The sequence below is a fragment of the Myotis nattereri genome, assembly GCF_964212035.1.
Source record: "Myotis nattereri genome assembly, chromosome: 5".
In the NCBI taxonomy this organism is placed as follows: Eukaryota; Metazoa; Chordata; class Mammalia; order Chiroptera; family Vespertilionidae; genus Myotis; species Myotis nattereri.
This window is the reverse complement of record NC_138080.1, coordinates 21,285,909-21,310,708: the sequence shown is the minus strand read 5'-3', so window position 1 is coordinate 21,310,708 and position 24,800 is coordinate 21,285,909. Positions and strand designations below refer to the sequence as shown.

Here is a 24,800-nt window from a genome sequence, read left to right as displayed (position 1 = left end):
ACAGCTCCTAGGGCCATGGAAACTAAGAAGAAAATAAACAAATGGGACTACATCAAAATAAAAAGCTTCTGCACAGCAAAAGAAACCATCAACAAAACCACAAGGAAGCCCACTTCATGGAAGAACATATTTGTCAATGTTATCTTTGATAAGGGTTTAATCTCCAAAATTTATAGGGAACTCATACAACTTAACAAAAGGAAGATAAACAATCCAATCAAAAAATGGGCAAAGGACCTAAATAGACATTTTTCAAAAGAGGACATACAGAAGTCCAAGAGACTTATGAAAACATGCTCAATATCACTAATCATCCAAGAGATGCAAATCAAAACAACCATAAGTACCATCTCACACCTGTCACACCTGGCTATCATCAGCAAATCAACAAATGACAAGTGCTGGTGAGGATGTGGAGAACAAGGAACATTCTTGCACTGCCGGTGGGAATGCATAACTGGTGCAGCCACAATGGAAAACAGTATAGCGTTTCTTCAAAAAATTAAAAATGGAATTTCCATTTGACCCAGTAATCTCAGTTCTAGGAATATATCCCAAGAAACAGAAATACCAATCAGAAAGGACACATGCACCCCTATGTACATAGTAGCACTAATTACAATAGTTAAGATCTGGAAAAAGCCCATGTACCCATTAGTATATGAGTGGATAAAAAAGCTGTGGAATACTATGCAGTTTTAAAAAAGAAGGATCTCTTACCCTTTGAGACAGCACGAAGGCACATGAAGAGTATTGTGCTAAGTGAAATAAGCCACTCAGAGAAAAACAAGTATCACATGATCTCACTTATTGGTGGAATCTAATGAACAAAATAAACTGAACAAAACAACAGGTCCAGAGGAATGGAAGCATGGAACAGAATGATGCATCCCACAGAAAACAGGGGAGAAGGGGCGGGCAGAGAATAACCAAAGAACTTATATGCTTATATGCATACTAGCGGCCCAGTGCATGAAAATTGTGCACTGGGAGTAAGGGGTTCCCTCTGCCCAGCCTTTGCCCTATCACAGTCCACAGACCCTCACTCCTTACCACCCACCTACTCACTGCTCCTTACCCCTGTGCCAGAGGCAGAAGGGGCACCTGCCACCGTCAATGCAATCCTCAGCCATGAGCCGGACTTTCTGAGTTGAGCGTCTGCCCCCTGGTGTTCAGTACGCATCATAGTGACTGGTCGTTCTGGTTGTTCTGTCTTAATGGTCCCTTAGGATTTTATTATATAGACTAGAGGCCCAGTGCATGAAATTCATGCACAAGTACAGTCCCTAGACCTGGTCTGCAATCAGGGCCATCTTCCCTGGGTGCCCGCAGCTGGCCCCGCCCCTGACTGCCACCCAGCCCCAGTTCCAGGTCCACCACCAGGCGATCGGTGCCTGATGGCTTTGGGAGGAACCAAGAGGTCAGCCGTTGCTGCCCACTCACCGGCCCTGCACCTGCCCCAGATCACCCTCTGTGTTGGGGGGGACCCACAGGGCAGGGACCTTGGCCTGGCACCGCCCCCCATTCCCTGCCACCCACCCCTGGTACCTGTTCACCATCAGGAGACGGGAGACTACTGGTTAGGAAAGGGACCAAGAGCTGGTCAGTGCAACTCATTGTGACTGGTCGAACAGTCGTTCTGGTCATTCCGCTGTTGGGGTCTTTTGCAATTACCCTTTTTTATATAGGATATGCATAATCCAGGACACAGACATTAGTGTGGTGAAGGCCAAGGTAGGAGGGACGGACATGCAGGGGAAGAGGCAATGGAAAAATTGGCAGATATCTGTAATACTCTCAAAAATAAATAAAAAATAAAAAATAGAATAAAATAGTAATTTTTAAAAAGATGTATGTAGGAGTGTGTTACTTCTGGAGTCTCCAGGGGAGAAACCGTTTCCTCTCCTACTCCAGTTTCTCATGCCACATGGCCCTTTCGCCATCTTTAAAGCCTGCTGTGTAGCATCTTTAGTCTCCCTCTGATTCCAACAATTCTTCCTTCCTCTTCCAAATGCTAGAACCACCATGATTTCATTAGTCCCACCTACAGTATCAAGGCCAATCTTACCTTAAAGTCAGCTGATTAGCCAACTATTCAATCTGCTACTCTAATCCTATCTTGCAATAAAAAGTAACATATTACAAGTTTCTGGGGATTATGATGTGGATTTCTTTGGAAGCTCGGCCTACTGTGAAAATCTTTTCAATAATGTATTCCATGGTGTCACACAAGGGCCCTTATATAAAAAAATTTAAAAAGGTATTTTTCAGAAAAATATCATATGATGTCATTTATAAATACTTATCGTAATATATAAAAAGGTAATATGCAAATTAGGCCAGGACACCATAACGGGATGACTGGACAGGAGGAGGTTGCACAGGTGAGGCCCTAGCAGAGATGGAGACAGAGACAGGGGAACCTGCCTGAGCGGGCTTGGCAGCTCAGGCGGCCCAGAGCGCACACAGGTAGGGGGGCCGGGAGGGGGGGTTTGGGGTTGGCCAAACCACCGGCCAGGCTCGGGCACCCCCAGAGTGGACACAGGCAGGGGAACATAGGGGGGCCTGGGGTGGAAGTCAGGCGCGGGTCTTGGCCGCCAACAGTGGCGGTCCGGCCTGACTCCCAAGCAGCCCATGGGGTGCCTCCTCACACGGCGGGAGGAGGGGCCTCCTCACATGTTTTCAATCACACGCTGGGCCTCTAGTAAAAGACAATTGAACAATGAATTTATAACAGTGTCTAGAATGAGTGAATACACTATACATTCAAAATTATGTGCAAAATGATTTCTGGTTCTAAAGACCTAGAACTACCTACACCTGACTCTAAAACAGCCACACCCTTCTACTCAAAGTGTGGTCCACAGACCAGCACCTACAGTATCAACACCACCTGGGAACTTGTTTCATTCAAAGATACTCAAAAACAATAAGGAATCTCTGGCCCACCAAGACCTGCATTTGAACTATAATCCTGGTGACTTATATGCACATTGAAGTTGGAGAAGTGCTGGTCTAGACTAGATTTTCTCAGCTTCTCATGTTGTCAAGTAGGGCAGGATAATGATTGGTGCTGGGTATTATGGGTTTTTAGTAACCTTCTTCCAGACATTGCCAAATATTTCCAGGTACAAAATCATCTCGGGTAGAGAAACACTGGCCCAGAGTTTGAAAATTAAAATCAACCTGACAGATTCCAATCAAGGCCCATCCCTTGTTTAGCTCATAACTTTGAGCAAATCAATAACAGTTTTTGTAAAGGGAATGAAATTCATAATAGAACGGACATTTTGAAAAATTAAATCAGGCAAAGTCAATAAGGTACTAAGCTCAGAATATATGGCATACAACTTCCAAAATGTTTCTCATACTTAACAAATATTTTATAATGAGATACTCAATGACAGCTCTTCACTTGTGAAATAAGTACAAAATTCCTTATTATTTTGACAAATGTGTCAGGAAGACAAAGAGTGTGCAGCCCAGGGTTCCATATCAAAGGAACACAGTCCATTTGTTGGAGAGGATGGTAGAAATTCTCTAGAGACATCAGGGCTGTGTCCCCACCACAGATCAGTGCTTGAGGATCATAGGAACCCGGCCTGATGGGCTCCATAATCTCAGACATTGAAGAAAAGGTTCAATCAGTGTTGGAATAAGGTAGTAAGAGGTTAGATCTCTGGAAATCAAGTAAGATCAAGACAAGGCATCATAAACACTAAACTCACTTGGCTTTTAACCTGGTCCCTTGGCATCAGAGAATCATTAGGAAAAATTTCCTTTCTGTTTATTCCAGAAATCCACAGGGAAATCACATGCTTAGTAGTTGGAATAACCCAAGGGAAATGTGTCTGATGAGCAGGTATAGAGAGAGCTGCAAGTATCTCCCTGTGCCATCCTCGGCTTGTACAACGTTGGAAGACAGGACATGGTTACTGCTTTTGTTTCCTAAGCTGGCACAGGAACTGATGCTTCACTCCTTCCTGCTGTCTCCTGTGGGGCAGAGCTTCAGTCTCATCATCAACCATTCAGGGAGCCATTCAGACTTCCACACGGAGACCTTCCTCTCAGAGACCCATCCAGGTGAGCCTGGGAGGCCAGCAGGTACATCAGGAGAGGGTCAGAGGGGATGGAACATGTCAGCTTTTACCTGAGTCACTGTGACTCTAAGCAGCCAAGCCCAGAGACCCGATATCTCTGTTTGTATTCTTGGTTAAGTAAAGTACTAACTTATACTCGATTTACTTAATATGCTAATATGTATATATCTCTTTGTCTCTGCAATGTAAGGCCCATAGTTGACAGTTGGGTGGTGGGAATGGGAGTCCAGTTTGATGACACAGTAGAATGAGTGAGATGCATAAAATGGCTCTGGTGAAATGAAAACATAGGGAGGAACTTCGCTGGTTAGGAAGAAGGAGCTGGAGTATTAGGTGTGGAAGACAACGCAGTGAAGTGAGAGTGTTTGTATTAAATTTCTAAGACGGGTGTATTTGAAATTTTTTTTTCTTTGAAAAATTCAGGCTAATGAATGTAGATGTGAGTATCTTGAAACAGCAGTTAGTGAGACATACATTGCAGTCTCTTCTCTCAAGCTGGTATTGACACGGAAAATATTGCATAAGCCTAAAGAGGAATACTAAATAGCTCTACTTTATTACTCATGAGGCTGCATATATTTGGGGTTTTTACTCTTTTACTTTCTATATTGCATAGTTCGTGGAAATTCCTGTCCCACACTCAGCCTTATCCTGCAGTGGTCATTTTTCCATACTTTGAATGAGAAATTCTGCCATGCACTTGGGGAATATAAATTGAGGACTGACCATCTTCTAGCCAAAGAGTATAGTGTGCTGAGAGCCAATACTTTTTACAGTTCAGTGATAGAGAAATTAAGGCCACACATTGTACCTTAAGTCTTAATGACACAAAAGCATCATAGTTCACAACACTTTACACCTGTATAATGAGGACTTCACTGTCCCAGCTAAGGGGGTGGAATATCTCCAAATAGTTATAACTTTTCTTCTTTACTTCATGTGGGTTTTCAAAGTAAATTGCCCTTACCCAGGGAACCTAATGAATAGAGAGGCTTAAACTCAGTTTCATCAAACGTATTTTGCTGATTAAATTACTCCATGAGATTTCCATTGCTGCTGGAAAATATTCCTGCAGTCGTTGTTGAAAGTGAACATATACAGGTCTAGGTGCCAGAAGCCTGAAATGAGTCTCATATCAAGATGTGCGCAGGACTGGCCTCCTTCTAGGGGAGAATCTGTTTTCTTCCCAATTCCAGTTTGCATTGCTGACCACCAGCATTCCTTGACTCAAGGCCCTTCCTCCTTCATCAAAACCAATACTGTAGCCCTGGCCAGTTTGACTCAGTGGTTTGATCGTCAGCCTGTGGACTGAAGGTTTGACTCCAGTCAAGGGCACAGGCTGGGGCTGTTGGCTCAATTCCTAGTAAGGGGCATGCAGGAGGCAGCCAATCAGTGATTCTCTCTCATCAATGATGTTTCTATATCTCTCTCCCTTTCCCTGCCTCTCTGAAACCAATAAAAATATATTTAAAACAAAAAGTAAGCCAATAGTGTACATTTTCATCTTGCCTCCCCTTCTGCATCTAGGGGACCATTGTGTTTATCTTAGTTCCACCTGGATGATCCGGGCTCATCTTCTATTTTAAAGTCAATTAGCGCCCTCGCTGGTTTGGCTCAGAGGATAGACCGTTGGCTGGTGGACGAAGGGTCCCAGATCGGTTTCTGTCAAGAGCACATGCCCAGCATGTGCTGAGGAGTGGGAGCGCCAGGGAGAGGTCAGTGTGGGGAAAAGGAGACATAAGTAATACTTTAAACAATAACGAATTAAAGGAAAAAGAAAGAGCAAATGCCTGGGTTGTGAGTTCAATTCCAAGTGGGGGCGTGCAGGAGGCAGCTGATCAGTGATTGTCTCTCATCATTGATCTTCTGGCTCCCTCTCCATCTCCCTTCCTCTCAGAAACCAATAAAAAAAATATATTTTAAAAATAAAATAAAGTCAGCCATTTAACAACCCTGTTCCATCTGCTACCCTAATTTTTCTTGCTATAAAAAAAAATAACATATTTAAAACTACTGGGGATTGGGATGTGGACGTCTTTTAGAGGTTCTTATTCTACCTGCTACAAATCATTTTTCAGTATTATTTTGTGTCACTCAGTTGCCCTTATACAAAAGAAACAAATATTTAATAATAGCCTCTAGAATGAGTAAAAAGCTATTCCTTTAAAACTCTATGCAAAGACAATAACTATTCCCTTAAAACTCTATGCAAAGTTTCATAAGACCTAAAACTTACCTGAAGCTAACTCTAACACAGAACCACAGCGTTTCTACTCAGAGAGTGGTCCTCAGGCCAGGACCTGCAGCATCACACCACCAGGGAGCTCGTTGGAAATGCAGAGTCTCTGAGGCCTCCAGACCTGCTGCATCGAATTCTGCATTTGAGCCAGAATCCTGGGGACTTCATGGGAACATTGAAATTGGAGAAGTGCTGATCTAAACTAGGTTTTCTCACCTTTTACCATTCACATTTGGGGAGGGATAATAATTGAGGGGGGTGCTTTTTTGTGAATTGTACCTATTTAGTGGTATCCCCTCAGACATTGCCAGACACCCTTAGGGCAAAATCATTTCTGGTTGAGATCCATTGACTAAAATTATACTCAAGGCCCATCACATACTCTGATATTAACTTTGAGCAGATCACTAAACGCCATCAGCTCATCCCTAGGGCTTTGACCTTCCTGTCTCTCTTGAGTTCTGTGCTCAAATGTCATTTTGTTTGCAGATTTTGCCTAAATACACATAAAAAACAGAATGCCCTTGTCACTTGCTCCTCTAGACCTGCTCTCATTTTCTTCATATGCTCTCTCACCATTTGTAATGTTATATTTATATATTTCTATTATTTGCTTATATACTCTTGCCCCAGATTGAGTTGTAGGCACTTTTGTTCTTCAGCGTCCTCTACTCGCACCCCAGACAGTGCTGAAAGCAGGGTCAGCACTCAATTCATATTCCTGAAATGCATGAAAAAGTTCTCATTAAAACTGTATTATACCTGACATCTTAGGAAAAAAGCAGATTGGGACAAAAATTTCTACTCAGAAATGAAACAAGAAGGCCCACCAAATCCAGACCAAAATACTGAAACTAATTTCCTAACTGCAGGAGACACACTGTAGCATTAGAGCCATGTGAGTAATACTAGATTGTGTGAAAAGTCCTCATGCTCTTTTCTTCTTTCTTGGAAGTCACCCCCACCTCATGGAACCAGGGAATCTTACACGAGCGTCAGAATTCATTCTCCCGGGTTTTTCAGAGGAACCAGCACTGCAGCCCCTCATATTTGGGCTTTTCCTCTCCATGTACCTGGTCACAGTGTTGGGAAACCTGCTCATCATCCTGGCTGTCAGCTCAGACTCCCACCTCCACACGCCCATGTACTTCTTTCTCTCCAACCTGTCCTTGGTAGATATCTGTGTCACCTCCACCACCGTCCCAAAGATGCTGCGGAACATCCACACACAGAGCAAAGCCATCACCTATGAGGGCTGCATCAGCCAGATTTATTTTTTCTCACTCTTTGTAGTGTTGGATGACTTGCTCTTGACAGTGATGGCTTATGATCGCTTCGTGGCCATCTGCCACCCCCTGCACTACACAGTCATCATGAACCCCCGGTTCTGTGGACTGCTGGTTCTGGTGTCCTGGATCACAAGTGCCCTGCATTCCTTGTTAGAAAATTTACTGTTGTTGCGACTAACCTTCTGTACAGACTTGGAAATCCCCCACTTTTTCTGTGAACTCAATCTGATGGCCCAACTTGCCTGTTCTGACAACTTTCTTAATAACATGGTGTTGTATTTTATAACTGTGCTACTGGGTGGTGGTCCCCTCACTGGTATCATTTACTCTTACTCTAAGATAGTGTCCTCCATACGTGCAATCCCATCAGCTCAGGGGAAGTATAAGGCATTTTCTACCTGTGCGTCTCACCTCTCAGTTGTCTCCTTATTTTATGGAACAAGCCTCGGAGTGTACCTAAGCTCTGCTGCTGACCAAAGCTCACATTCAAGTGCAGCAGCCTCAGTGTTGTACACGGTGGTCACACCCATGCTGAACCCCTTCATCTACACTCTCAGAAACAAAGACATAAAAGGGGCCCTGAAACGATTCTTTGGGATGGCAGCCATAATAAAACAGCTGTGCTGAGTCTGAAAAACTGCACTTGATCTCATGGCTTCAAGACTAAAATCCAGAAATAAGATTCTTTGATCATATTGTGTTTGTACAACTTGCTGCTTTTATTTGTTTCCTCGAATATCCACCTGTTTTAGTTCAACTTCTCTATACAATTTAAGTAAGCATTTCATTGCACTTTCTCTATTATACAGAGAGTCTTTCCCTTTCACCTTTGTTCTAACCTAACAGCTATTCCCAACCTTGACCAGAATGCAAGTTCCAGTTTATTTCATGGACAACATGGATTTCTGAAGATTAATTTATTCTCCAATAATATACATCATTGTAAGGAAATTGTTCTTATTTTATACATAGAATAGTCATAAGTTGTATTATTCATGTGGGACAAACTTTGCTTGGTTACTCACACTATTTATATAATTTCATTCCAGGAAAATCTGACACCTCAATTTTATCTCTTATGTTTCTCATTCTTTATACATCAAAACTTTCACTGCTCTTCCTGATAATGTTGACTTTATCATTGTTCCTTATAAGTCTCGGCCTATTGATGATAATGCTATAGGCTGAAAACGCCTGGGCACTGGCCTTGGGCTCTGCTACTGGTTCCTCAGACCACATCAATGTGATGGCTTGATGGGCTCTTGTGGTCCTATAAAGTTGCAACAATCATGAGGGGTCTATGAAATCCCAAGGTTTATTATTCATAGGTCCTGTAGAGTACACAGCATCCTAAGGGCCACATCAGAAGATCTCTAAATGGGAAAAGGGAGGAAGAAGGGAGAGATATAGAGAGAGAATAGATTGAGTCAGGAGGGGAGACCTCAATGCTTCTTTAGTAGCCTTGTCATAAAGCTGGCAATAGGATTATTTGAGACTAGCAGCCCCTTGCAGGAATTCGTGCACCAGTCGGGTCTCTCGGCCTGGCCTGCAGGATTGGGGCAACACCAGCTCTCTGACATCTTCCAAGGGATCCTGAATTTTGAGAGGTGGGAGGTCAGGCCAAGAGACCCCACCAATGCATGACCAGGGTCAGGGAGGGATGCGGAAGGTTGGTCAGCTGGAGAGGGATGGTGGGAGAGCTCCAGGGCATGTCCGGTTCATCTTGCTCAGTCCCAATTGGCCGGACCCCAGCAGCAAGCTAACCTACCACTTGAAGCATCTGCCCCCTGGTGGTCAGTGCATGTCATAGTGAGCAGTTGCTTGGCCCTAGCATATCATTATTTTATTTCACTTTCATTGGTGAATGGATGACTGGACACTTAGCATATTAGGCTTTTATTATATAGGAAAGACATCTTTGAAACAGATGCCTCATACATTAAAAGTTTCATGTCAGGTATTTACACTAATATCATGCTACTAGGATTTATAACTAATCTCCTAGTTTTATTATCTTATTCAACTCAGTGTCCAGAATACCTAGAAACCTTTCCATTTTTTGTGTCTTTTTTTCATATTTTTTAAGCATATTTTTATTGATTTTAGAGAGGAAGGGAAAGGGAGAGAGAGAAACATCAATGAATGATGAGAGAGAATCATCCATCGGCTGCCTCCTGCTCTCCCCTATCCTCCTGGGGATTGAGCCCGCAACCCAGGCATATGCCCTTGACCTGAATTGAACTCAGGACCCTTTAGTCTGCAGTCCAACCCTCTATCCACTGAGCCAAACTGGCTAGGGCATTTTTTTGTGTCTTCTTCAATAACATTCAGCAATATGTTATAGTTTCAATGTACAGGTCCTTCACCTCCTAAGTTATGTTTACTCCTAGTACTTTATTCTTTCTGATGCAGTTGTAAGTGGGATTAATTTTTTAATTTCTCTCTCTGGCAGTTTGTTATTAGACAACACATATTTCTGTAAATTGATTTTGTATCCCACAATGTTGCTGAATTCATTTCTTGGTTCTAACAAATGGTTTTAATTTTAAACTAGAGGCCCAGTGCACAAAATTCATGAACTTGGTGGGGAGCGGTGGTTCCTTCAGCCCGGCCTGCACCCTCTTGCAGTCCGGGACCCCTTGGGGAATGTCCGACTGCCAGGAAGCCCAGCTTCTGGCTGAGCAGCACTCTCCCTGTGGGAGAGCAATGACCACCAGGGGAAGCTCCTGCATTAAGCATCTGCCCCCTGGTGGTCAGTGTGCATCATAGCAACCAGTCGTTCCGCCTTTCGTTCAGCCAGTCGGTCAATTTGCATATTAGGCTTTTATTATATAGGATAACTTATTGGAGTGAATGAATTAAATAAACTGAATGTATTTAAAATGCAAACTTTTCTGAATTAAAGCAGCCATACAGAAATTAAGAGTACATGTAATTACCTTGATCCTCTGCTTCCTTATTTTTGGTGGTGATATGAGATGATAAACTTAATTCAGTCAATTTTGTTAATAAATAAAATATTTGGAAATATTTTGTGAGTCTAAGAATTCTTTCACAGGAATGGACTATATGTATGTGACATGTGCTACATTTTACATGATTTTCTTTCTAATAAACACACACATGTACATGTCCAACACAGACTCATTGAAATTTTCATCTTTCATTTTAAAGAGAACTTGAAAAAAAATTGAAGAAAATAGGAGCTAAAAGAACAAAAGATTGAATCAAAATGAAATTAAAAGAAAGTAGAAATGTAGACACAAAGATTTAAAGTAGAATTGTTGAAGACGATGGCAGCAGAGCTGGTGGAAGTTGCTCTCTCCTCCTCCTGGCCTGAACTTGGAATCACAACTAAATTATACAACAATCAACCTGAAGATCCCACTGAAAACAGCTGAACAGAAGTCTTACAACCAAATATTTGCAGAAGAAGCCACATCGAGACCAATGCCATCTTTCCTGGGGCAAACACTTCCCACAAATCTGCATCAGCCAAGGGCAGTGGTCGGCAAACTGTGGCTCTCGAGCCACATGGGGCTCTTTGGCACCCTTGAGTGTGGCCTTTCCACAAAATACCGACTTCTGCGCATGGGCCATGAAGTTTCAATCGCACTGTACGTGCACACCTGCCCTTGGTATTTTGTGTAAAAGCCACACTCAAGGGGCCAAAGAGCCACATGTGGCTCGTGAGCCACAGTTTGCACACCACTGGAGGGGAATAGAAGGATATACCATCTAGGTTTGCATAAGTGCATTTTCTGATGTGCACTCAATGACAAAATCACCTGTGGATGCATTTCTCAGAACATGTCCCTGTTTGCTAAGCAGTGCATGACTGTACATCTTTCTTTCAAATTCTTAAGCAAACACAATTTTTGGTGAAGATGGCCTACAACTACCTACCCCTTACTCAACAACAGGACCAAAACTTGCTACTCAAAGAGTGGTCCTCAGACCAGCACCTGCAAAATCAGCATTTTCCTGGGACTTATGAGAAATGCAGATGCCCTGGGCCCACCAGCACCTGCTGAATCACTATCTGTGCTTGAACTAGAATCGTGGGTGGTTCATATTGATAAAGACGAACAGCAATTTAAGCAAACATAACCACAGGAGGAGGGCCTATGGGAGGGGATAGCACTAATGAAATTTCTCACACTATATGTAATCGTGAGAGCCCTACAGGAAGAACGCTATGTTTATAAAACATGGCTTGGCATGTCTGCATGCATGGGTTGCAATACTTTCTTTTTCCTGAATAAATCCTTTTGGTGATGAGACACCTAGTCAATGTTATTTTTTTAAGTCAACAATATGTACTGTGAAGTTGAAGAAGAGCTCGTCTAGACTAGAAATTTTTACCTTCTAAATATGACATAACTATTTGTGTTGGGTATTGCAAGTATTTAGCAGTCTACGTTCAGATATTCCCTCATTGGGAACCACTGCACAGTTTGAGAACTGAAAGCATCATGACAGATTCTAATCAACACCGTACTCTGATTTTAATGTTGGATTGGTAACTAAACTTCTTCAAGCCCACTTCTGCAATGGAGAATGAAGGTCATAATTTTAGCACTTCAGAGAAAGCACTTTAATAAAATTTAAATCAAACAATGCATATAATGTACTAAACGCAGATTGTATAGCATAAAATTATATAACTGCCTCATAATTAAAAAAGATCTTATAATGTGGGACTCTTATCTGCTGATATAAGTATGAAATTTCTCATTGATCTGGCAAATGTGTCATGAAGTCAAGGAAGGTGGTGCCCAAGCTTTACATCAAAGTCACACAGTCCCCTCCCTGTTAAAGAGAGAAATAGCAATTTTCTGGAGGTATCATGGCTTGTGCCCCACAACAAGTCAGTACTTTGAAAACCCAAAGTTCCTAGACAGCCAGTTTCCTCAGTCTTGGACTTTTGAGAAAATGTAACTCAGAGTTGGTTAAGATGCTGGGAGATGAGACCTCAAGAGGGTCATGGAGAAGGAGTAACAAAAACAAAATTCACTTAACTTCTAACCTGGTCCCTTGGGAACAAAGAATCGGCAGGAACATTTTCCATTCCGTTCAGACCAGTGTGTCCACAGGGAAACCGGGTGCTCAGAGGGGAGAGCAACAATGCCAACAGGTATCTAATGAGCAGATAAAGGAGGAGTAATACCTTCTCTGCAGCAGACTCCCAACATGCACAACGTTAGGCTGGAACAGAACATATTTGTTTCTATTGGAGTCTTAAGTCTGACTCTGAGAGTAATGCTTGACTCCTTCCTGCTCTTTTGTCTGAGAACAGAGCTTCAGTCTCCAACATTAACCATCCAGGGAGCAATTCAGACTTCTACAAGGAGCCCATCCTTTCAGAGGCCCATCCAGGTGAGTCTGTGAGTGCAGCAGATGCTGTGGGTAGATTTAAGGAGTGCATCCCAGAATTTCTCCCTGAGGTAACCTGAGAGCCTAACCAGGCCAACTCAGAGCTGAGAGAGGACCACATCCGTGTGCTAGGTGGGCGAATATATAGTTAATACATTTAGTGTGCTAAATTAGTATTCTCTTAAAAACATTACTGTTTGGCATAGAATTTATATATATTAGGAGAATGGATGAAAATGTATTAATTTTGTGTGGTCAACTCTATCAGTCTGTCATATTGTGTCTTATCCCATTACTTTAAAACATAAACAGTTCTATATTTTTCACCTTGGCAAAAACATTCTTTGCATTCAATTAATGATCTTTTCTATCCATTTTCTAAGCATAATCCATTTATGTTTACATAGTTAGAAATTATAACTGTAGATACTGCTTTCTCCACTGCCTTTTAAAAGTAGATTTTTGTATTTTTATTTCCACACCCTTGCCCCTATATCTGAGATTGGAGACCTATATTGATGTGATTAAAGTTTTGTGGGTTTTTCTTTTCTTTTCTTTTACAATTTTATTCATGCCAATATTTGAATACACAATATTTAACCATGTTCATTTTCCCTGCCATTTTTATATTATGACTAAGCCATACCTTAACATTTTTCTATATAAAAGCAAACACCTATAAAACCAAATAAATGAACAAAGTCAGTGGGCTCCCTGCTCATTTGACCTCACACTATACAAATAAGGCCCAGTACAATGAAATAGGTGTGCTATGATATCATATTCTCATGGATAAATATGTGAAGAAAGGGGATCAATTGTTGTGGCATAAGCAGGATTTTATATAAAAAAAAATGTTCGGGGATGATTTTTATGTTGACAAGAAACAGAACCAGGACTAGTGCCCACCCATCAGTTGTGTCACAAAAGAGATCAAAACTCAAACCCAAAAATAGCAAAGGAAAGATGCCATTGAGCCATATAAACACCAGAGTGATCAATAAACATGGAAGAGGTGCAGGAATCACAATTAGATCAGAGGCTGGGAAGACGCTGTGATGAGGCCAGTGAAGCAGTGACGTTTCAGTGGGTGTGTGGTCCCTTGAGTCAGAGGTAACTTCAGCATCCACACTGGCTCCCTCTTCTCTCTGCACCTGGCCCTCTGCTGGGCTTTTCACTATTTTTCCTTCATAGTCAGGAAATGGCCTTTTAAGCTGTACTTGCATTTATTGTGTTGAATTCCAGATTTGTTTCACTGTTTCCCAAAATAAGACATGCCTTTTACATTGTGATCCAGCATTTTTTCACACAGACATAGAAATACACACACACACACACACACACACACACACACACGCATGCATGAGTGAACAAAGGGAACCATAAAATGGTTATGTATGTACCCTCACTGTGTATGACACACTCTAATACTTTCTTTTGTGCCTCCTTGATTCCATTCTGTTTCATTTTTACAACTGTAATCTGACACCCTAATGGCTCCTGATCTCAGAATATGGAGAACACTCCTCAAGCATGTCCTCCACACCTAACTTCATAGAATACATGTTTATTCAGTCACACTAAACTAAATCTGAAGGGGGAGAATGAATTTCTATAACATGCTATATGCCTCAGGTACTCACAGTCTAGCAAGGAACAAAGACATTGGATTAAATAAAAGTCTCAACATGGGTGTCCTAACACTTAAATTAAGAGCATGAGGAAGTGACCTTTTCCTGTGCTAATATTAGAAAATAAAAGGTTCATGAAGGAGAGGATCCAGTCTCTCTGAAAGAGGAGACTTTGGAGGATGGAGAGGGGGTAAAAAATTCCAAAAGACCAGTGGGGCGACCCCAAGCAGAGGAAAGCAAGCCCATAAAGGCTCTGAGGCCTGAAGCTGTGGCATCAGGTGAAGCTGGAGTCAAATTCAATGTTTAGGAGACCAGTGTGAGGGAGGCCAGGGCTCTGTGAGCATGGAGCTGGCTGAAAGTTCACAGACACTTGAGCCTCGTGTTTGAAGCTACGGAATTTTGGCTTCTATCTCCAGTGAGGTATCACTGGGGAGGAATTTTAATCAGAGAGTTCAAGGATCAACATTAAAGTTCTCTCTGAGTCAATGTGTGCATTTGCCTATAAGAGTGCCCACCTGTTAGTTGGGAGAGATGACGGGGAACAGAAATATGTCTATGGAATTGGAGACCGAGGTGTTGGGAAGCAATAAAGACATTTGAAAGGTAGAAGAAAATAATCAGCCTTATTACATCACAGTGCTAACCATTCATTTAGAAGCAAGAAGTACACCAAGCTCTCTACATGAAGTATATTGATTATCTGTCCATCATCACAGGCCAATGGATACTGTAATCTTCATCATCAGATGAGGATATTAACAATTATTGGGCTGTAGCCCTAACTGGTTTGGGTCAATTTATAGAGCATTGATCTGAGACTGAAGGGTCCTTGGTTCAATTCTGGTCAAGGACACATTCTACTCAAGGACACATTGCGGGCTCACTCCCCAATAGGAGGTGTGCAGGAGGCCGACGATCAATGATTCTCTCTCATCATTGATATTTCTATCTCTCTCTCCTTCTCCTTTCCTCTCTAAAATCAATAAAAATACATTTTTTTGAAAAAGACAAAGAATCTTAAAAGCAGCAAGAGAAAAGCAGTTAGTTACCTACAAGAGAGCACCCATGCAACTCTCAGCTGATTTCTCAACAGAAATGTTGCAGGCCAGAAAAAAAGTGGTAAGAAATATTCAGTGATGAATATCAAGGACCTATAACCAAGATTACTCTACCCAGCCAAGTTACCATTCAGAATTAAAGGTCAGATAAAGAGTTTCACATACCGGAAAAAACTAAAGGAGTTCATCACCACCAAAACAGTATTACATGAAATGTTGAAGGGTATTCTTTAAGAAGAAGAAAAAGAGGAGGAGGAGGAGGAATAAAGGAGGAGGAGGAGGAGGAGGAGGAGGAGGAGAAGGAGGAGAAGAAGAAGAAGAAGAAGAAGAAGAAGAAGAAGAAGAAGAAGAAGAAGAAAGAGGAAGTGAAGAAAAAGATAAAAAAATTGAAGAATAGAATGGCAATAAAAACATACCCATCAATAATTGAAACTAAAAATCGAGATAAATGAACAAAGAATCTTATGAACAAAATACACTGATGAATAAAATACAACCAGAGGCATGGAAACATGAAACAGACTGATGAATCTCAGAGAGAAGGGGGAGAGTAGGAAAGAGATTAAGCAAAGAACTTATATGCATATATGCATTACCTATGGACACAGACAATAGGATGGCCTGCAGTGGTGTGGGAACTGCGAAAAGGGGGTAATGGAGTTGAAAAGGGGTAACATCTGTAATACTCTGAATAGTAACTATTTTAAAACAAACAAACAAACAAAAAACATATGTAGTCCATGGCTACCTTGGAGAAAAGGTTTGAGGAGAACAGAAATTCCTAAACAGAGATGTCATGGGTTGGGGTGTGGATGTTAAAGGGGATGATATTTTGAAAAAACAGATATTGATTACTGCAAAATATAATTGTAGCATTTCAACTATGCTAGTAATACACATTTGTTTAAAAACTGATCATGCTAATTTTTCTTTCCTTCTAGTCACCTACACCACATGAGACAAGGCAATGATACCCCAATTTCAGAATTTCTTCTTCTGGGATTTTCAGAGGAGCCAGCACTGCAGCCCCTCATATTTGGGCTTTTCCTCTCCATGTACCTGGTCACTGTGTTGGGAAACCTGCTCATCATCCTGGCCGTCAGCTCAGACTCCCACCTCCACACACCCATGTACTTCTTCCTCTCCAACCTGTCCTTGGTAGACATCTGTTTCACCTCCACCACCATCCCAAAGATGCTGGTGAACATCCTGACACAGAGCAAAGTCATCACCTATGTAGGTTGCATCACACAGATGCATTTTTTCATACTATTTGCAGTGTTGGATGACATCCTCTTGACAGTGATGGCCTATGACCGCTTTGTAGCCATTTGCCACCCCCTGCACTACATGGTCATCATGAACCCCCGGCTCTGTGGACTGCTGGTTCTGATGTCCTGGATCATAAGTGGCCTGAATTCCTTGTTACAAAGCGTAATGGTATCGCAGCTGTCCTTCTGTACAGACTTTGAAATCACCCACTTTTTTTGTGAAATCAAACAGGTTGTCCAACTTGCCTGTTCTGACACCTTTCTTAATAACATGGAGATGTATTTTGTAACTGCACTACTGGGTGGGGGTCCAGTCGCTGGTATCATTTACTCTTACTCTAAGATAGTGTCCTCCATTTGTGGAATCTCATCATCTCAGGGGAAGTATAAAGCTTTTTCTACCTGTGCGTCTCACCTCTCAGCTGTCTCCTTATTTTATGGTTCAGTCTTAGGAGTATATTTCAGCTCTGCTGCTACCCACAGCCCACACTCAAGTGCAGCAGCCTCGGTGTTGTATGCTGTGGTCACACCCATGTTGAACCCCTTCATCTACAGTCTGAGAAACAAGGACATAAAGAGGGCCCTGAAAAGATTGTATGGGATGGCAGGTACAAAAGGGACAATCATCCTGAGGTAGAAAAGTGCTTTAAGATTCAAAACCAGAAATTGAGATTCTTTCATCAGATTGTAGTTTTCAGACTTGTTACTTGTATTCTGTCCTTGAATTTCCTTTGTTTGTTTCAACTCTTCTATAGAATTTAAGTAACCATTTCATTCAGCTTTCTGCTTTGTCTGTTATATGAACAGTTTTTTTTTCTTTTTACCTTCACAATGTTTTTTCCAACCTTGATCAGAAATATTTGGAAGTTTTCATTTACTTCACTAGAAACATTGACGTCTTAACAATAATTTCTTCTCAAATGACATATATCATTGTAAGTAATTTGTTCTTGTGTTCACCATGTGTCCCTCACTCTTTGTACATCAGTACCTTAACTGATCTTCCTGATACTGTAGACTTTATGATTGTTCCCTATAAGTCTAAGTCTGTTGATAGTGATGCAATAGGATAGGAATGCCTGGGCACTGGCCTGGGTCCTACTACTTGTTCCTTAGAGCAGAGTCAATGTTTTGACCAGATGGAGCCTTATGGTCTTTATTACATTTATAACAAGCATCATGGAACTATGAAAATGTAAGTTTTATTACTCACAGGTCCAGCATGCCCAAATGCCACACAGGAAAGTGAGTGAGTGTGCGTGTGTGTGTGAGTTGTGTGAAAGAGAGACACCGACAGGCAGACAGAGAGATAGAAACTGGACTTCGACTGAAGGACTCTGCCTGTATTGTGGTCCAAGACAGGATGGCTAGGGTTTTATGGGTTTACTTTTTCTTTAAAACATAAGAGTTGGAATTAGAGCAGGGGATGGAAAAGTGGGTTCACCTATAAGGTCAGTTATCTAGGTTTTTACAAGGAAAATTTTGTAATATTAATCTGTGTAAGAATCAATAAAATTCTGGCTTAATTCCAAATAAACTTTGCTACCTAGATATATCCATTGTTTATGTGAACTTTCTTCCTTTGTTTGTATTGAAATTGCTTGTAATCTATTATATATACACGCCTAAGTGACCAAATGACTGAACAACCAAATGACTGGTCACTATGATATGCCCTGCCCACCAGGGGCAAATGATCAATGCAGTAGCTGCCCCCTGGTGGTCAGTGCCCTCCCATAGCCAACCTCCTGTGGCTGGCCAACCTCCCAAGGTCCCTTCCCCAGGCAGGCCAACCTCCTGCAGTCTAACCCCCTATAAGGCCAACCTCCATGGTCCCTCCCCCTGCCTGACCAACCTCCCTTGGTCCCACTACCCAGACAGTTGGCCATCCCCAATTAGCCCTGATTGCCAACCAGGCCGAGGGATTCCACCTGTGCACAAATTCATGCAGCGGGCGTCTAGTTAAAAATAAAATTGCATATATTTCAAGTTCCAAATCAAATTAAAATTAAAGGGGAACTTCATGGGTGGTGGCAACATGAGTGCTTATGTAGTAGCAGTGTCATATATTTGTCAAAATGATTATCTGAGATGGATGTCTTTGAAAAAAAGCTTAGTCAGGTACTTGTGATACAAACATGCTACTGTATTTCATACATAATATTCAGGTTTCATTGTCTTATTTAGATTAGGGTCTAATTGTGGCACAGAGGCCACCCCATCTTGAAGGGGAGAGCTGCTGTGACTGGGAGCCTCCACCAGGGTGCCCTCAGACACCACCCGGTATCCTACAGCCACTCCAGCCAGGGACCTGCTGCCTTGGTTGTGGACCCACAAACACTAAGACTACAACCTCCTTGACCACAAGCTCCTGTGAGATCAGGAATACGCTCCTCTCATGCCAGCATATGCTTTCGTCCTGGTCAGCACAACCATGCGTGCAAACAGCCAAGCCTTAAACAGCAACCCTGGGACACACAACTGCATAAATGCCCACCAAGCCCAAAGCATCGACCCCAGGCCTGGTGACCATGTGACCTACCATGAATGCCGCTGCTGCAGTCACAGGCACAGTGTGACTTGACACCTAGATCTTTCAGTGAGAGCGAAAATGGGGAGACAAAAAAACAACCCCCAAAGGAAAGAAAAGGAAAAATCACCAGAAAAGGAGCTAGATGAAATGGAGGTATGCAATTTATCAGAAAAAGAAGTGAGAATAAGGGTCATACAGTTCATAAACCAGATGGATAAGAAAATCAACAACTTATGTGTAAATCAAGAATAAATAAAGTGTGATGTACCTACAATAAAGAGGACTGTGGAAGGTTTCAACAGTAGACTAGAAGAAGTGGAGGACTGAATAAACGAATTAGAAGACAGGGAGAAAAACTCATCCAATCTGAACTGCAATTGAAGAAAAAAATTAAAAGGCAGGAGAAGAGCTGAAGGGAGCTTTGGGACAACATGAAATGAAGCAACATATGTATAATAAGGGTGAGAGAATGACAAGAACAGCAAGGGTTAGAAAACTTAATTGAAGAAATAATGTCAGAAAACTTCCTTGATTTGGGGAAGAATTCACACAAGCACAGAGAATCCCATCAAGATGAACCCAAAAACACACGAAGACACATCATAATTACAATGGCAAACTTTAATGACAAAGAGAGAAACTTAAAGTCTGCAAGAGAGAAACAGAAACTTACCTACAAGGGATCTCCCATTAGATTATCAAATGAGTTCTCAACAGAAACACATCAGGCTAGAGAAGAATGGAAAACATATATAAAGTGATACAGGGCAGGGGACTGAGTTCAAGAATACTCTATCCAGCAAGGCTAACATTCAAAGTTGAAGGGGAAATCAGGAGCTTCACAGACAAAAAAAAGCCTAAGGGAGTTTATCACTACCAAGCCAGCAATGCAAGAAATGCTAAAGGGACTGTTGTAAAAATAAGAAATAAAAAAAAAAAAAGGAACACAGGCACAAAAATAAAAATGGTTACAAACAAATACCTATCAACAATAACCTTGAACATAAATGGACTGAATGCTCCAATCAAAAGACATCAAGTGGCTGAATGGATAAGAAAACATGACCCATATATATGCCATCTGCAGGAGACCCACCTCAGAACAAGGGGAGCACACAGACTGGGAGTGAAGGGATGGAAAAATATCTTTCAGGCAAAGGGAAATGAAAAAAAGCTGGGGTAGCAATACTTATATCAGACAAAATAGACCTCAAAGTGAAGCCATAAAAAGAGATAAGGAAGGCCACTTCATAATACCAAAGGGATAAATACAACAAGAAGATATAACTCTGGTAAACATATATGCACCCAATACAGGGGAACCAAAATACATTACAAAAAAAAACTACTGGGGGAAATCAAGGATGAGATAGTCAACACTACAATCATAGTAGGGGACTTTAATACCCTGCTGACATCACTGGACAAATCCTCTGGATAAAAAATCAGCCAGAAAACAGCAATCCTAAATGACTCACTAGATCAGCGGTTCTCAACCTGTGGGTCTCCACCGTCGGAAAACACATATAGCAGTGGTTCTCAAACTTCCTAATGCCGCTACCCTTTAATACAGTTCCTCATGTTGTGGTGACCCCCAACCATAAAATTATTTTCATTGCTACTTCATAACTGTAATTTTGCTACTGTTCTGAATTGTAATGTAAATATCTGATATGCTATATGTGTTTTCTGATGGTCGCGACCCACAGGTTGAGAACCACTGACATATAGCATATCAGATCTTTACATTACGATTCATAACAGTAACAAAATTATAGTTATGAAATAGCAACGAAAATAACTTTATGATTGGGGTCACCACAACATGAGGAACTGTATTAAAGAGTCGAGGCATTAGGAAGGTTGAGAACCACTGGACTAGATCAAATGGACTTCATTGACATCTTCAGAACATTTCACCCCAAAGCTATGGAATATACATTCTTCTCAAGCACACATGAGACATTTTCAAAGATAGACCACATATAGGGTCACAAGCAAAGTCTCTCCAAATTCAAGAAGATTGAAATCATATCAAGCATCTTCTCAGACCACAATGCCATAATATTAGAAATCAACTACAATAAAAACAATCACAAAAATTCAAACACTTGGAGGCTGAATAGCATGATATTAAACAATGATTGGGTTACCAAAGAGATCAAAGAAGAAATTAAAAACATCCTGAAAATTAATGACAATGGAAACACAACAATCCAAAATCTATGGGACACAGTGAAAGCAGTCCTGAGAGGGAAGTTCATAGCTCTCCAGGACTACCTCAAAAAAAAAAAAATAGTAGTAAGTTATCTAACCCTGCATCTTAAAGAAGTAGAAAGAGCAACAAGAAAAGCCCAGAGTAAGCAGAAGAAAGGATGTCATAAAGATCAGAGCAGAAATAAATGACATAAAGACCAAAAAAACAATTCAAAAAAAATCAATGAAACCAAGATTTGCTTATTTCGAAGGATAAACAAGATTGATGAACCTCTAGCCAGGATCACCAAGAAACAAAGAGAGAGGACCCAAATAAACAAAATCAGAAATGAAAGAGGTGAAGTAACAGCCAACCCAATAGACATACAAAGGATTATAAAATAATACTATGAATAATTCTACTCCAAAACAATGGACAACCTTGATGAAATCAACATATTTCTAGAAAAATACAAGATTCCAAAACTCAATCAGGAGAATAAAAAAAAACAAAAAAACAAAAAAACACACACCTAAATAGGCCAATAACTACTAATGAAATTAAAACAGCAGTAAAAAAAAAAAAAAAAAAAAAAAACTTCCAGCAAACAAAATCCTGGACCAGATGGCTTCACAGGGCAGTTTTACCAAACATTCGAAGAAGAACGAAAACCTATCCTTCTCAGACTATTCCAAAAAGAATGAAGAGGAAGGCAAACTTCCAAGCTTTTTCTATGAAGCCAGCATTACCCTAATCCCAAAACCAGATAAAGACACTACAAAGAAAGAGATTTACAGGCCAATATCCCTCATGAACATAGATACTAAAATCCTCAACAAAATTCTAGCAAATTGGATCCAGCATTACATTAGAAAGATCATACACCATGACCAAATGCAATTTATTCCAGGGATGCAAGGCTAGTACAATATCCGCAGATCAATAAACATGATACATCACATAAACAAATTGAGAGACAAAAATCACATAATCATATCAACTGATGCAGAAAATGCATTTGACAAAATCCAACACACTTTCCTAATAAAAACTCTCAGAAAATAGAGGGAATAGAGGGATCATACCTCAATGTAATAAAAGCCTCATATGACAAATCTACAGCCAACATCAAACCCAATAGACAAAATCTAAAACCACTTCTCCTAAGAACAGGAACAAGGCAGGGATGCCCACTTTCACCACCCTGTTCAACATAGCACTGGAAGTGCTAGCCATAGTGATTAGACATGAAGAAAAAAAGGCATCCAAATTGGAAAAGAAGAAGTAAAATTGTCATTGCTCACAGGTGACATTATGTTGTACTAGAAAACCCTAAAGATCCCATCAAAAAACTACTAAAATTATTAAATGAATTCAGCAATGTAGCAGGATAAAAAATTAACACCCAGAAATCTATGGCTTTTTTATACAGCAATAATGAACTCACAGAAAGAGAAGCTGGGAGAAAAAAATCCCATTTACCATTGCAACAAAAAAATTAAGATACCTACAAATAAATTTAACCAAGGCGGTAGAGGACCTGTACTCAGAAAATTACCGACACTGAAAAAAGAGGTAGAGGAAGACATAAACAAATGGAAGAATATACTGTGTTCATGGATTGGTAGAATCAACATCATTAAAATGTCCATACTACCCAAAGCAACCCAGAGATTCAATACAATCTCCATTAAAATACCAACAGCATATTTCAAAAACCTAGAATAAACCCTTGTGGGAAACTGTTTATTGTCTTCACTATCTGATAAGCGTAGACAGAATACCCCCCGAAGGCAGGGTGACTTTGAAGCCGCAGCAAAGGTTGGAGCTAGGCACCACCTCTGTTTGTCCAGACAGTGGTAGCTGAAACTACTCCCTATTTATTATGTAAATCCTTGCTGATGGGCTAGTCTGCTTGTGGCTGGGGGTCACCTGCCTAAGGGCTCTGTTGTGGGTGCATCCCAGATCAATAAAAGCTTGGTGAGGCCTGAGCATGGGGAAAGTCCTTCCCCTTGAGTTGGACTTGCCCGCCTGGTCCCCCGATATTCCCAAATTATCTCTTGTCTTTTCATATTCATTTGTGTGCGGCTCTGCTTCCAGTTCCTGAACCCTGACCCACATGGGACGTGGGAAGGAAACACTCAACAAACCCTCCAAAAATTCATATGGAATAAAGAAAGACCCCAAATAGCCACAGCAATCTTCAGAAAGCAAACAAAGTTGGAGGGATCAAAATACCAGATATCAAGCTGTATTACAAAGTCACGGTTCTCAAAACTGCCTGGTACAGGCACAAGCACCAACACATAGATGAATGGAATAGAACAGAGAACCCAAAAATCAAGCCAAGCCATTATGCTCAATTAATATTTGAAAAAGGAGGCAAGAACATACAATGGAGTCAAGACAGTCTCTTCAATAAATGGTGTTTGGAAAATTGAACTGATACATGCAAAAAAATGAAACTAGACCACCAACTTACACCATACACAAAAATAAACTCAAACTGGATAAAGGACTTAAACATAAGATGGGAAACCATAAAAATCTATGAAGAAGCTATAGGCAACAAAATAGCAGACATTTGTTGAACAATATCTTTACCAATACAGCTCCTAGGGCCATGGAAACTAAGAAGAAAATAAACAAATGGGACTACATCAAAATAAAAAGCTTCTACGCAGCAAAAGAAACCATCAACAAAACCACAAGGAAGCCCACTGCATGGAAGAACATATTTGCCAATGTTATCTTTGATAAGGGTTTATTCTTCAAAATTTATAGGGAACTCATACAACTTTTAAAAAGGAAGATAAACAATCCAATCAAAAAATGGGCAAAGGACCTAAATAGACATTTTTCAAAAGAGGACATACAGAAGTCCAAGAGACTTATGAAAACATGCGCAATATCACTAATCATCCAAGAGATGCAAATCAAAACAAAAAAAAAGTACCATCTCACAGCTGTCACACCTGGCTATCATCAGCAAATCAACAAATGGCAAGTGCTGGTGAGGATGCTGAGAACAAGGAACACTCTTGCACTGCTGGTGGGAATGCAGAACTCGTGCAGCCACTATGGAAAACAGTATGGAGTTTCTTCA

The 24,800-nt window shown here is 41.0% G+C and overlaps 2 protein-coding genes across 2 annotated transcripts; both read left to right on the top strand.

Annotated features, from left to right (window-relative positions):
* Positions 1-7,307: 7,307 nt before the first annotated feature.
* LOC308519366 (olfactory receptor 7A5-like) lies at positions 7,308-8,255 on the top strand (the record flags this gene model as incomplete). Its single annotated transcript, XM_081091330.1, has 1 exon — positions 7,308-8,255. The coding sequence occupies one exon, from the start codon at positions 7,308-7,310 to the stop codon at positions 8,253-8,255; it is 948 nt and encodes a 315-aa protein (XP_080947456.1).
* An 8,341-nt stretch (positions 8,256-16,596) lies between these two features.
* LOC308519441 (olfactory receptor 7A5-like) lies at positions 16,597-17,601 on the top strand (the record flags this gene model as incomplete). The annotated part of the gene is made up of 1 exon (XM_081091427.1): positions 16,597-17,601. Exon 1 carries the CDS (start codon positions 16,648-16,650, stop codon positions 17,599-17,601), a length of 954 nt encoding a protein of 317 aa, XP_080947553.1. The 5' UTR covers positions 16,597-16,647.
* Positions 17,602-24,800: the final 7,199 nt, after the last annotated feature.